At 41.9% G+C, this 14180-nt stretch overlaps 1 protein-coding gene across 1 annotated transcript in view; it reads right to left on the reverse strand.

The window, feature by feature from the left end:
• The window catches only part of LOC117826857 (contactin-associated protein-like 4), a 176865-nt gene that overhangs the window by 30438 nt on the left and 132247 nt on the right, over positions 1–14180 (reverse strand). The window contains exon 17 of the mRNA XM_034703237.1: positions 11117–11335. Within this exon, the coding sequence (XP_034559128.1) occupies positions 11117–11335 (219 nt within the window). The remainder of the gene's footprint in view (positions 1–11116; positions 11336–14180) is intronic.

Here is a 14180-nt window from a genome sequence, read left to right on the forward strand (position 1 = left end):
AGCTCCATTGAGTCTCTGAGTCACCCCAACTCCATCAAGATTACAGCTGCCAATAATCACCTGCCTTTTTGTAGTAAAAACCTCTTCACAACCTTTGCCCCCATCTATTGTCCTGTTTAAAACTATCGGTATGCTACAAACTATAATAATATCCTGTTATTGTTTTACTATTACTTGTATCTCTGTTCCTGTTTCTACCCCTCTTTTTATTATGTAATCTCTCTTTACTGCTTTTACCTCCTTTTTATTGTTTGTGTTTTTTTACTTGTTTGGCTCATCCTTCATCTTTGGTCTTAATTCATGTTGTTGGTTTGTCTGTTAAAGCCTTTGTTTTTAACAGCGCAGTATAAATAAAATCATCATCACTTCAGATAAAAGAAGAACCCTCTGAAAATAGCCCTCCTTATTTTGCTACAGTGTTGTTTACTTCATTAGTGCTTTTATCTGATAATTATGATATATTAGATTTCAGGAGCTTTTTCAGAACTCAAGGACACCTTCAAAAAGATGGTTGAAATCCCTGCACACACAGAAAGATGAGACACTTCGAATCTGTAGAGAGCCATGGAGATTGAAACTTTCAGAGCCTGCAAACTTTGAACAGCTTAACAAACAATAAATCTAGGAACTCGGCCTGGCCTGTGACGGTTTCATCCAGTAGTCCTCTCAACAATTAGAGACATTTTTACAGCTATCACTTAGGATCAGGTAGGATCAGTAGGAGATAAACTTCACCTCTGACCAAAAGAGTTTGAAGCCTCTGGTAACCCAAATCAACAAACACGTTCTACCTATGATACTTATAGTCACATTTACATCCTATAATAGATATTTAAAATATTGGAACTGAACTTTAATCAATTTTTGAAATATTATCAGTCAGGTTTTTGATACTGTTCTGATGCTAGAATAAAGAAGGCGGGGTTAACTTGGATATTGATGACCAAATAAATATCTAACCAATCAGAAATGAAACACTGAGTCATGTGCACACATGTTCAACAAAACTACTCTGCTCCTGCTCAGACCATCTCCTGACGTCTCAGCCAGCTCCCCTCAGTGTTGTCTTAGCTGTTAGCTAGTTGCTAATCACTTACTGCCTGTAATCTGTCTGTAGAGCTGTCTCTCTGCTCTTTGCACCGCTGTGCTCGTGTGTCTCTGTCTGCACATCCACCGCTGAAGATAACAGCTTGTTGTCATTCTTCTATTTCCCTAACTGCGGTGGATTTGGGGAAACTTTGGGCCGCATTTGAGTTGACCCGCGTCTGAGTTGCTAAAGCAGTCCGGCATATGCTCTGTTCATTTACCTCAGGACCGGTTCACTAACTTTCCTCAGGACTGGTTCTTTAACTTTCCCCAGGACCGGTTCACTAACTTTCCCCAGGACCGGTTCACTAACTTTCCTCAGGACCAGTTCACTGACTTTCCCCAGGACCGGTTCACTAACTTTCCTCAGGACCGGTTCACTAACTTTCCCCAGGACCGGTTCACTAACTTTCCTCAGGACCTGTTCACTAACTTTCCTCAGGACCAGTTCACTAACTTTCCCCAGGACCGGTTCACTAACTTTCCTCAGGACTGGTTCACTAACTTTCCCCAGGACCGGTTCACTAACTTTCCTCAGGACCAGTTCACTAACTTTCCTCAGGACCAGTTCACTAACTTTCCCCGGGACCGGTTCACTAACTTTCCTCAGGACCAGTTCACTAACTTTCCTCAGGACCGGTTCACTAACTTTCCCCGGGACCGGTTCACTAACTTTCCCCAGGATCGGTTCACTAACTTTCCTCAGGACCGGTTCTTTAACTTTCCCCAGGACCGGTTCACTGACTTTCCCCAGGACCGGTTCACTGACTTTCCCCAGGACCTGTTCACTAACTTTCCTCAGGACCAGTTCACTAACTTTCCCCAGGACCGGTTCACTAACTTTCCTCAGGACTGGTTCACTAACTTTCCCCAGGACCGGTTCACTAACTTTCCTCAGGACCAGTTCACTAACTTTCCTCAGGACCGGTTCACTAACATTCCCCGGGACCGGTTCACTAACTTTCCTCAGGACCAGTTCACTAACTTTCCTCAGGACCGGTTCACTAACTTTCCCCGGGACCGGTTCACTAACTTTCCCCAGGATCGGTTCACTAACTTTCCTCAGGACCGGTTCTTTAACTTTCCCCAGGACCGGTTCACTGACTTTCCCCAGGACCGGTTCACTGACTTTCCCCAGGACCGGTTCACTAACTTTCCTCAGGACCGGTTCTTTAACTTTCCCCAGGACCGGTTCACTAACTTTCCCCGGGACCGGTTTACTAACTTTCCCCAGGATCGGTTCACTAACTTTCCTCAGGACCGGTTCTTTAACATTCCCCAGGACCGGTTCACTAACTTTCCCTCAGGACCAGTTCACTAACTTTCCGTCTGACACTCGGAGCCAAGCTCTTCTGCGTGCACATACTACACTTCAGCCTCCTCTGCTCCGGGCGTCTCATGGTCCTGATGCCCCAGAGACTACGGAGTGATAAAACTAATAAATGATAGAAGTCCTGATTCTGAAGTATTCTGTGACTCAGCACTCAGAGACCATTGTAAATGAATCATTTTCAGATTCTGGAGTTTTGATGTCTTTAGATTCAGAGTCAGACGGCTCAAACATGCAGGCTGTGAACTCTCTCTTGACCTGTCAATCAAAGAGTTAGGCCACGCCCACACAGTCCTGAGAAATGCTCAGACCTGTAAAATAAGCTGCTTTTTAACAGAGTTTTTTCAGAGTTGTGGATGTTTATTTTCACTCATATATTGGTTAAAGCTTGATTACACCTTACATTTTGATATTCTATTTGAATTCTATATATTCCATTTACGTTTCCAGAGGCTTTAAGATCAGTGAGAGTTTCACCTCACACAACCTTTGAACAGGAGATCACACTCTGCACTGAGGCATACAGTAAGAGGGTGAACTGGAAAAACAATTACTGAAACAGAGATCAAACAGAGCATCAAAGGCAAAGCGTGTGGCTTAAAATTCAAATAACCTCGACCTGCAGGCCCAGAAGGGTAGAAAGAGAGATTTACATGAACATCTGAGGAGTTAGCAGAAGAAGATTCAGGAGCAGAGAGAGTTACAGCCAAATATCCATCAGTACAGCCTGAGAGAGGAGGAGAGGAGGAGAGAGGAGGGAAGGGGAGTGGAGGCCTGACATGAAAGCAGGTTATTATGCAATAAAACACACCGGATCTAATTAATGATCAAAGAGTTCAGCCAGGCTGTAACTGATGATTACTTTTTAATCATCATTTAAGCTTCCAATTTTAGCAACACCAGCGGCAGTGCTGGAGGAGGGGTAATATTGTTGGATCGAAGCTCGGGCACGGGATGAAATATCTCAATAACTGCTGCAATGGATTACCAGTATGAAACAGATCGCTAGGGAGTTTGGTACACACATTGAAGTTCTCCTCAGGATGGTTTGTGACACGTTGGATGTTTTTGATCCTTTTCATCAGGGTCATTAAAGTCATTTTCCTTACTTTTTTGCTTTATGAGTAAACACCTGTGGAACTGTGGACACTGCTTTAACCCTTAGGTGTGTTTTGCATTGAGTAATCTTTACTCTACATGAGGGACGTTGTAGCCGAGAAGTATCGAACCAATCACACGTCAACAGTCTGTTTAGACAGCAAAAACAGGCCATTATGACATCCCCGCACCCATCCCCATTTATTTATCTAAACACATAATGCATGCGAGAGCAAAAAATTCTGCTTCAGTGACAAATCTGTTGTTAAGAAGCCAAATGAGATTTCCCACCTTCCTTGAATGCATCAGCAATGACTGATGTAGCCTCCATTCAGCAGACAAACATTGTAAAGGTTTCTCCCTTCTCCTCTTGAAGACAGACCTGACAGAGCATGCATGTTTACTCTTTACAGATCTGCATCACCATGTTATTTGAAGCAGCCTTAATACCAATCAATTACAAAAAGATTTGTGTAATTTTTAGGTTCATACAGCTAAAGTAAACTAGATGGAAACCTCTGTGTAACGTCTTATTTACAGAGAAGCTGAGACTCAGCAAAAACAGATTATTGTGTCATGAACCAAGAAAAAACAGCTTTGATTTGAACACATGGTCGCTTCTCAATTTCTACCATGGACTGTGAACAATACAGAAAACAAAGTCTTGGCTGGGTGTGGTTTATGGCTAATCGCTAGCTAGTACCCCAAAAAAGTTAGCCATCGTCCCATCATCAGTCAATTGCAGATTGGTTCTGAGATTGTTTCAAGTTTTTAATACACAAACCAGCGCAAGTTGGCAAAACATGTCCACAGGGGACGCCAAAGTTGACACAAAATGAAAAGTTTCATATAGCTGCTTTAATGAAAGTAAACTCAATTGAATGCTCCTGTGAGGAATTTTAAGCTGGTTAAAAAACAGTCTGAAATTAAATGTGAGACCTCTATATGACCTCCAAAAACAAACAGGACCAAAAGCAAAAAAAATATTCATTTATATTTTGTAATATTTCATGCCTGCATCTGCTTCAAAGGGGTAGGTGTCAGACGAGGTGATTGACAGCAAATATTCACAGTGAGTGGTGTATCTGCAGCAGTAAAAGTTAAAAAACAAGACTTTTAGTCAGAAAACACTACTCACACATGTACAGGGGAAGATAAGCAATGAGATAATAGTTTGAGTTAAACACAAGGTACTTGTGCTGAAAGAAGGATGAGAGCTCATTGAAAAAACCCACCCCACTACGCCCTCTACTAATAAGTTTAGTACCTACCCCATGGCTCCTGATGTCCCCCAAAGCCTGAGATAGAAAGAACAGATGGAGAGAAAGAGCCAGCAAATCACTGGGGTTATCCAGTGTACTCCCCTCCATGCCAACTCCCGCTGCCCATCATATCTTACATCAAAGCTGGCTGGCAGTCTCAGAGTGTACACAGGTTTACACATTGGCCACGTCTGATTTATAAATCCCTTCTTAGCTTGGTCCCAACTTATTTGTATGTGTATCTACAAAGATCAAAAAGCAACTGTACATTGTGCTCCTGTGACATCTTACAAATATGTGTTCCCCATGTTCGGATAGAATTAGGTAAGAGAGCATTCAGCTTTGCTCCCCCATCCTGAATAATTCCTTCATTCTATTTTGGCCCCAACTGATATTATTTTTCCTCATCCAGATCCACTGACCAGTTTTATCTACTTCGTCTGACATTTCCATACTGTCTTTCTCAAATTCTGTGCACGCACTCCCAATTCTCTCAGTAGTGAGAGAGGTGATCGTTGATCGAGGTTCACTTTGTCCACATGGGGCGCCAAAATCACCCCAGAAGTACTCCGGAAACCACATACACACCAATTCAAAAAAGACAATCTTAACAGCAGAAATAAACATGTTTACAGCCTGGTACAAAAAACAAGTGTAGTCTGGATAGCTCATTTCCCGATCGGCACACACTGTACAGGGGGTGATTTTTTTCATAACGTGGCAATTTCAAACATAATGAAATTACGAGTTTTCCATTACAAGAGGCACAGCTGACTTGATTGACAGGCGGAAACACTGTAGCTGTTGGTTAGGAGGTTCAAAGCCCGCCTCTTTACGTCACAATCGCTCGACAGCAGCAATATGGCTGCCGCCGCCGACAAGCCTCAAAACAGCACTTCAGAAACAGATGGGTGACGTCACAGATACTACGTCCATTAATTATATAGTCTATGATCTAGCATTAAATATGGAGCTCTTATTCCTGCACTCCTGCTCCTCTTTATACGTTGCACTTAGTAATCTAGTGGCAGCTTATAAACAGAAACATGCAATGTTCTGAAATGTTCAACTTTAGACTTAATTAGGTCAGAAATACAAACATTCCTCAGCCTCTCTTGAATCCAATTTGTTTTTATTTCCTCTCTTACCTGCTAGCAGTGCCTCCTGCACAGGGGACCAAAACCACATACTGATTGGAAACCAAATTTCACTGCAAGGAAAACAATCTCAGGGGGCTTGTGCTGGTTTTCGCCCGGCAATAATAGTAAGCATCCAATGTGACTATTTCATTTCTGCAATCACATGGAGGATTTGTGAAGCTGAAGCCAAACAATGTGTCAGGAGCAGCCTAATTACATCTAAGTAAATATAGTACCAGACTGCAGAATGGAAACATCTCAACACACTCGTCAACATGGATGCAAAAGCAGCGCCGATATACTGCTGATTATCTTTCCAAACCAGGCAGTACCACGAGCAATGAGAAACGCTGCTGGCAATGAATGCAGAAACCTTTCAATTGAAAGTGCTGTGAGTAGATATTTTACACCTCTGAATATCAGGCAATAAAGAAACTGGAGGAGCAATCCTATGGCTTATAAACCCGTGCAATAAAACAGACTATTAATCCAAACAATGTAATTCACAGGCTAATAAATCTGTACATGGAATAATTAAGTCTCATAAATACACTGTTTATTGAAGTAGGGTTTATGGATTAATAGAGGACAACACTTTGCTTTATTAATTCATACAACCATAAGACTTATGAATCTGTGGACGAGCTGCAGTTGTTAGTATACTCAGAAGTCCAAACAAGAGCAACCTTTTTCCTCATCAATTTGCAAATATGACACTTTACACAAAATAAATTAAACAATAGATATGCAATAAGAGTAGATAAATAAAAACACAGAGACATTGTTTAAAATCAATTATACATTGAAAGCTTTTGTAAATAGGTGGGTTTTGAATCCGGATTTGAAGTTGGAGAGTGAGGGAGAGAGTCTGAGGTGTTGGGGGAGAGAGTTCCAGAGGGTGGGGACAGAGAAGGCCCTGTCCCCCCAGGTTCGGTGCTTGGGTTATGTGGAGGGGTGAGGAGGTTGGCATTGGTGGAGCGGAGGTTGCGGGAGTGATTGTATGGCTGCAGAAGGTCAGTGATGTAGGAGAGAGCTAGATGAGGATGTTCATACCAGAGCAGATTTTAAAGTGTTGACTTTTAAAATTGTAAATGGCTCTGCACCCTCTTATCTCACTGACCTGCTGGATCCATATGTGCCTGCTCAGGCACTTTGCTCTCAGGGGACTGGCCTTTTAAGTGTCCCTAAGGTCAGAAAAAAGACTATTGGTGATCGGGCCTTTCCCACTCTATGGAACAGTCTCCCTGTCAAGATTAGGTTAGCATGTTTGGATGATGTATTTAAAGCAAAGCTGAATCCCCCCTGTTTACTATAGTCTACTGCTGATGTTTCTTATGGTGTGCTGTGTCTTTGTATTTGTTTGAGCACTTTGATTGAAAGCGCTCTATAAATATTTTTTTATTATTATATTATTGTTACTACCAGGCTTTCTTACTGATCTTCGGGTTGTGTAAGAAGCTTGATTCTGATTGGTCCAAACCCCTTGACAACCCCTTACACTGGTTATTACCTTTCACCAACATGAGCAACGCCAGAGACAAACTGATCACACGTCATGTCAAATCAATCCACGGAAAAGAGTTCAGACACATTTAGCTTCTGCTTGTTGACACCATAGACCATAAGGTAAAACCATTAGCTTCCGTTAGCATCATATTGTTAAGCAATGTAGCTAAAACGTTAGTTTCGGTTAGCATGTTAAATCAGCAGGCTACGGACGTTTACATATGGGTCCTGTCCATCAATATGATGAAGGAGCGGAGAAGGTGAGAGAAACTTTAGGTTAGCGATCTCTACAAAGAAAGTTAAACCATGAGCGGTGGTGATGATAGCAGCAGGGTTCAAAGTTGTGACATTAGTTTCTTTTTAAAGGTGTGTGAACCGCAGAGCTCAGAGAAGAAGGAGAGCTGAATGAGGACAGTTTCATGTTCAATCCACCACAACAGGCAAATGAGAATCCATCACTTCGCATTGGGGTCTTGTCTCACACTATCGGGATTCTTTTCCCATAACAACCTGCTAACCATTATCCTTTACCTAAGATACAAAAGAGAGTGGAAGGTCAAATCTAGACCTTCATGTCAAGTTTTTTCATAAATTCCTCCGGGGACATAACTCGGTTCATTTCAACAAACAAATCTATCTGACTCACCCTGGTGTGCTGTTTGCTGTACTCATAATGCAGGACCGATGCAGCTGGATTCATGTGACCGAGGTTTTCACCCGTTAATTACTGAATCAAGGATTCTCCTCCTCCTCTCCTCATCCATGTTGTCTTTCTGGTCCTCTGAAAACCTCTGACCTGTTGACTCCAGGCCTGGCTCCGCTCATCATGACGGTTTGTTGTTGTAGTTAAGTGAAAAACAATTTTTCTTTTATTCCTGACTTCCTGTCCCGGTCCATCTGCTCTGTTGAGATTGATGCGTCGTGCTCCGGCATCCGGCAGAAATAGAAGTATTGTGTATCTGATCCGGAGGGTTCTGACCTGCCGGATCAGAGAGACAGCCAGAACGCAACAGAGCGGATCCAGTGGAAGTTAACAGATTGACTAGAATAGAAACCCATCAGATCCCGGGTCGTGATGGATCAGAGATGGACTGGACACGGATCTGGTGGAATTTGGCAGAAAGTGTCTAAAATGCACTGCTGTGAGTAACCAGCAGGCAGCAGACTCCCTACAGAACAGATGTCCCTGAACTCTTGTCTCACCCTGTCAGGATTCTTTTTCCCATAACAACCTGCTAACCATACATTATCCTTTACTTATTGGTGCACATAAGATGAGCAAATACTTTAGCATATTTAGAAACATACACGCTTCACATTTCAGGTTGCCTAAGAATAGATTATCAGGGACTCTAAGATACAAAAGAGAGTGGAAGGTCAAATCTAGACCTTCATGTCAAGTTTTTTCATAAATTCCTCCGGGGACATAACTCGGTTCATTTCAACAAACAAATCTATCTGACTCACCCTGGTGTGCTGTGTGCTGTACTCATAATGTCTTGTGTGGTTGGTGACCTCAGAGCAGATTATTCAACAAATCAATACTCGACTCAGTTTCCCTGCTGCAGCAGCCAGTCTCATCAATGTTTGGTGTATTTTCTCTCCTCTCTGTATTTACTGATATGAAGTGACTCAAATAATATTTGCTCATTGATAAAGCACGATGGGTTTTGTATTTTTACTCCTGTAGATCAATAAACAGAGAATGAGAGGTCAAATGGAGGAGTTTATTAGTAGAACTGAACTGGTGCTAACCTCAGCGGCAGTATTGATTGAGTCTATATAAGAGATTTTCAGCATGTTTATTGTTAATTACATGAGCCTCTAATGAATTCCTCGCAGAGACAGATTCATTTATAGATTACTAACAGATATTGACTGGAAGGAAATCACTTAACACACTGCTCTGGGTATTCAGCGCTCCCTGATGCACGCTCGGGTCATGGTCAGTGCTGGAAAAGCATGCATCATCAGGTTATTACTTCAACAAACCTAAGACCAATCAGTTGCAAGTAAACACAAGAAAATAAGTTCAGTTTTTGGATTCAAACAGCTGAAGTGAGCCAGACTGAAGCCTCTGTGTAACGTCTTTCTTACAGTGAAACTGAGACTCAGCAGAAACAGTGGTCAGATATCATCCACAGCAGTCCCTATAAGGATTTGTAAAAAAATTGGCATTGTGCCTCCCTAGTTTTCAGGACTGCGTTAAAAACTTGCTGTCTTGAGGTTTGGGTTCTGATATATGAAAAATCTTGGTCTAACATCAGATTTCCACCCGGTGTCCGGTCTGTCTCCGCTGCAGGCCGGCTCTGTGCTCTCTCGTCTGTCAACACCCACCGGTTGAGTTTTCAGAACGCAGCACGGAGCAGGACCGATGCGGCTGGAGTCATGTGACCGAGGTTTTCACCCGTTAATTACTGAATCAAGGATTCTCCTCCTCCTCTCCTCATCCATGTTGTCTTTCTGGTCCTCTGAAAACCTCTGACCTGTTGACTCCAGGCCTGGCTCTGCTCATCATGACGGTTTGTTGTTGTAGTTAAGTGAAAAACGATTTTTCTTTTATGCCTGACTTCCTGTCCCGCTCCATCTGCTCTGTTGATTGATGCGTCGTGCTCCGGCATCCGGCAGAAATAGAAGTATTGTGTATCTGATCCGGAGGGTTCCGACCTGCCGGATCAGCCAGAACGCAACAGAGCGGATCCAGTGGAAGTTAACAGATTGACTGGAATAGAAACCCATCAGATCCCGGGTCGTGATGGATCAGAGAAGGACCGGACACGGATCTGGTGGAATTTTGCCGAAAGTGTCTAAAATGCACTGCTGTGAGTAACCAGCAGGCAGCAGACTCCCTACAGAACAGATGTCCCTGAACTTTAATTTTAATGATGGGTTAACAAATGAGGGAGAGTTGCTCTTCGTCCCAATATATGAATGTTTCTACTTGACATCGGCTGACATAAGAAAACCAACATGCAATCCAATGTCTGTGATTTCAGCATACTGTTAATTTAAAGTTCATGTTTAAGTTTTTTGACTACACCATAAAAATAAATCACTGCAGGTTACCTTTAACTAGTACTTTAAAGCCTTCTGAGATATAAATTTGACCTACACATGTCCAGACGACTTAAAAGTCTTTTTTAAAATGTATTTCCAGCACTCTTTCCAGAACTCAGGAATAAGCATGTGCTTTATTTTTTTGAGGCCTCAGCTATCTTTCTTTTTGTTGAACATCATCCCCAGTACGCACAATAAGAACAGCCTCCTTTTTATTTGACTTTTTTTGCTCTTGCCTGTGTTTTCTAGAATAACGCCTGTTGTGAGCTCAACTGAGACACTGTGCAAAGAGACAATAAAACAATGTGAGCACCAGTTCTCTTCTCATGATGCAGAGACAGAAACACTGAATAACAGAGAGGATAAGAGGAACGAGGCAAAGTCTGTGGAGGTTGGTGCCTTAGTTATGCAGAGACAGAGATCAGACTTTCATTTCCAGTCTCTGGTGGATTGAGGAAGGACCACAAACACAACAGAGGAGACTAATGAGGCCTAAGGTAACTCAGATACTCACTCATATGTGCACTGTTAAAAGAGGCTTTTAGACATAAAGAGCTTCTCAAAGACGGGAAAACACAACAAGGCTATGGGGACTTTTTCTCCTTTCTAAAACTTAAGGCATGCATCTCATTCCTCACCTATGAACAGCTGGCTGTTGAGCTGCAGGTGGAAGTGTCCGTCAGCGGGAGCTTCTTGTGTGGCGATGGGAAGCCCATCCAGTCGTAGAGACGCCTCTTTGACGTTTCGCTCGGCTCGGATTCGGTGCCATCGGTTGTCGTTCAGCGGCACGTTCGACTCCACCCGAACCTCCAGCGGCCCGTTACCCACGTCGAAGGAGAAAACCACCTCAGTGGAGGCTGCTCGAGGGGAAGAGATGGAGGAGACAGGGAGGGTGATCAGTTTAGATGATTACATTTTGATCTTCTACAAAAACTTAATCAAGTGAAGCCAAATCTAATAGAAGCTGATGTTAATTTAGAACCTTCAGAAAACCCCAAATCAGAATGTGACGTCCTCTTTTCTGAGTTAATAAAAACAAACTTCTGGAAACTCTCCATGGGATTGAGGCGGAGGACAGCTGGTGCATTCCTCCATAAAAAGCTTGAATGAATCTTTACTTTACTGCTGCTTATTCTCACACAGCTCTTACAGTCTGTCTCACAACTGCCAATGCCACATATGGGAAAAGAAGCGGGAGCTCTAACAAGCATGCAGGTTGGACTCGAATGTAAGGAGACGTTACAAGCAGATGGGGAAATGTAGGGCTCCCTGTGAAGTCGTTTAATTACTCCTTTACTCAAAAAAGAACAACAAACACTGAAGCAAACAGAGCCTCTAATGAAGCAGACTGAGTCCAGCTCTCTCAGGATAAGAACGAACTAAAGACCTCTGGGTCTGGCAAGAAGTTATGGACCGACTATGAAAGAACTAGGCTGAGCTATATTTCTTTGTATACTGCTAAACCTTTCTATGTTTCTAATTAGCGAGCCCTGCAGTGAAAAAAACAGTCACACCGGCGAGGCAACTCCCAAGGTAGAGGCAGGTGCAGACTATCAGGGCCTGTTGTCTGCAGCCATTAAGTATATACTTTCAACTGGCAATACTCTGACACAATTTACAACCAGCATTTCAAAGAGGAAATAATTATCTGAACATCACTTATCATCAGGGTATTTTTAGTACTCTGATGTGTCCTGATGTAACAAAAGGTCTCTGTTATAATTGTAATGCCTGAGCCCCGTTGGCCTCGCATGTGGAGGCTGTAGTCTTTGTTGCAGCAGCCACAGGCTAAACTCCTGACCACCACCATTTGCTGCATGTCTTCCCCTACTCCCAGTTCCCAACAGTTCCTATTTCTGTTCAGCTGTCCTAACAATAGAGGCAAAGAATGACCCAATATATGTATAATATATATACACTACCCAGCAAGAGTTTGGACAAACCTTCTCATTCAAGGGTTTGTATTTATTTTAATTATTTGAAACACTGTAGATTAATACTGAAGACACCCAAAGGGTTGGAGCCACAAGCTCAAAGGCATGGTCACCTCTTGTTTTTAGCCTAACACGAGGTACAGCAAGCGATAATAAAGACCTCATAAGTCTTTACATCGCTGGATAATTAAGGAAGATCAGACTAAAAAGAAGACATATTTGTAGCCTACAGGAGCATGGAGATTCAGATATGCAGAGGTTCTTTGTTTGTGCGACAGAATGTTATAAATATCAGCATTCTATTTTGGTATTTTTTATTAATTGTAGAAATTTATAACGTAAGGTGCTGTGTCCAATAACGCAATATTTTGCATTGGGAGCGCCCATGACTCACAAGTGTTTACTGTTCAAGCCGTCCCACAGCACTTCCGCTTCCCGTATCAGTGACTGTTTAAAAATTCTCAGTATACTTAATATTTGCTTTCATTCAACAGCATTTCATCAAGAAACTGTGAAACTATTGATAGAAATCTTGTCATAGCATTAGCAGTAGTTCTAAACTTGGAAATTGTGCCTCGAAAAAACGAGTGTGATAACTTTTCTCTTCCGTACGGACCTCGGCCATAGTTGCTTACAAAGCTGAAATCAGAAGTCCCACCCCTTCTTGATTTTGATTGGTCGGTGATCAGGCAGTGACATTAATGAGTGCGGTGGTGTTTTAAAAAAGTTGAACTGTTGTAAGAGAGAAAAAGCTGAGAGCTGTCAGCGTAAAGAAACTGCGTTAGTAGACACAGCCACTTAAAGCACTGTTTAATAAAGTGCATTTACTTTAGCAATCTCCTGGAGCAACATTTAGAGGTACTTCGTTACGTCTCACAGGGAAATGTTGAACTGTCTGCTCATCAATTCTAATCTAAAGATAAGGTGAACATTTAAACAGATAAGAAGTGTATGTCAGGAGATTAATTCTACCTTTAATTTCTTTAAAAAAAAGTAAGAAGCTTGTTGACTGAGAAACACCCCCTATGGTAGAACTACCTAACTGCACAGTGAATAAAGTCAATATGCCTTATGCAGGAAAATTACAAACCCTACCAGGGCTAGAGATAGTATTTTATCTGATCCAAGTTGAACCCTAGTGAGAGAAAATGCTTTATCTGCACGTACGCTACCAGTCAAAAGTTTGAACACACCTTCTCATTCAATGTTTTTTCATTATTTTCATTATTTTCAACATTGTAGATTAATACTGAAGACATCAAAACTATGAAATAATCTGGTTTTGCCATAATCTGGATTACAACAGTAGTCAAATAGGGCTATCCATTGTGTACTAACCCTACCTCTGAACAACACAACTGATGGTCTCAAACACATTAAGAAGACAAGTCATTCTACAAATGTACTCTTGACAAGGCTCATGTTCATTAGAAACCATTCCAGGAGACCACTTCATGAAGCAGACTGAGAGAATACCAAGAGTGTGCAAAGCTGTCATGAAGGAAAAAGGGGGCTACTTTACAGAATGTAAAATATAAAACAGATTCTGCTTTGTTTAACACTTTTCTGTTCTTTCAATAATTCTTTCATAGTTTTGATGTCTTCAGTATTAGTCTACAGTATTTCAAATAATTAAAATAAATACAAATCCTTCAATGAGAAAGTGTTTCCAAACTTTTGACTGGTAGTGTATACTGAAAGAGAACAAAATGAAATATACGGCAGGCTTAAATGGTGAATAAAAGACCTTGCCTTAAAGATAAAGATA

This window comes from Notolabrus celidotus, chromosome 15 (assembly GCF_009762535.1).
Source record: "Notolabrus celidotus isolate fNotCel1 chromosome 15, fNotCel1.pri, whole genome shotgun sequence".
Lineage (NCBI taxonomy): Eukaryota > Metazoa > Chordata > Actinopteri > Labriformes > Labridae > Notolabrus > Notolabrus celidotus.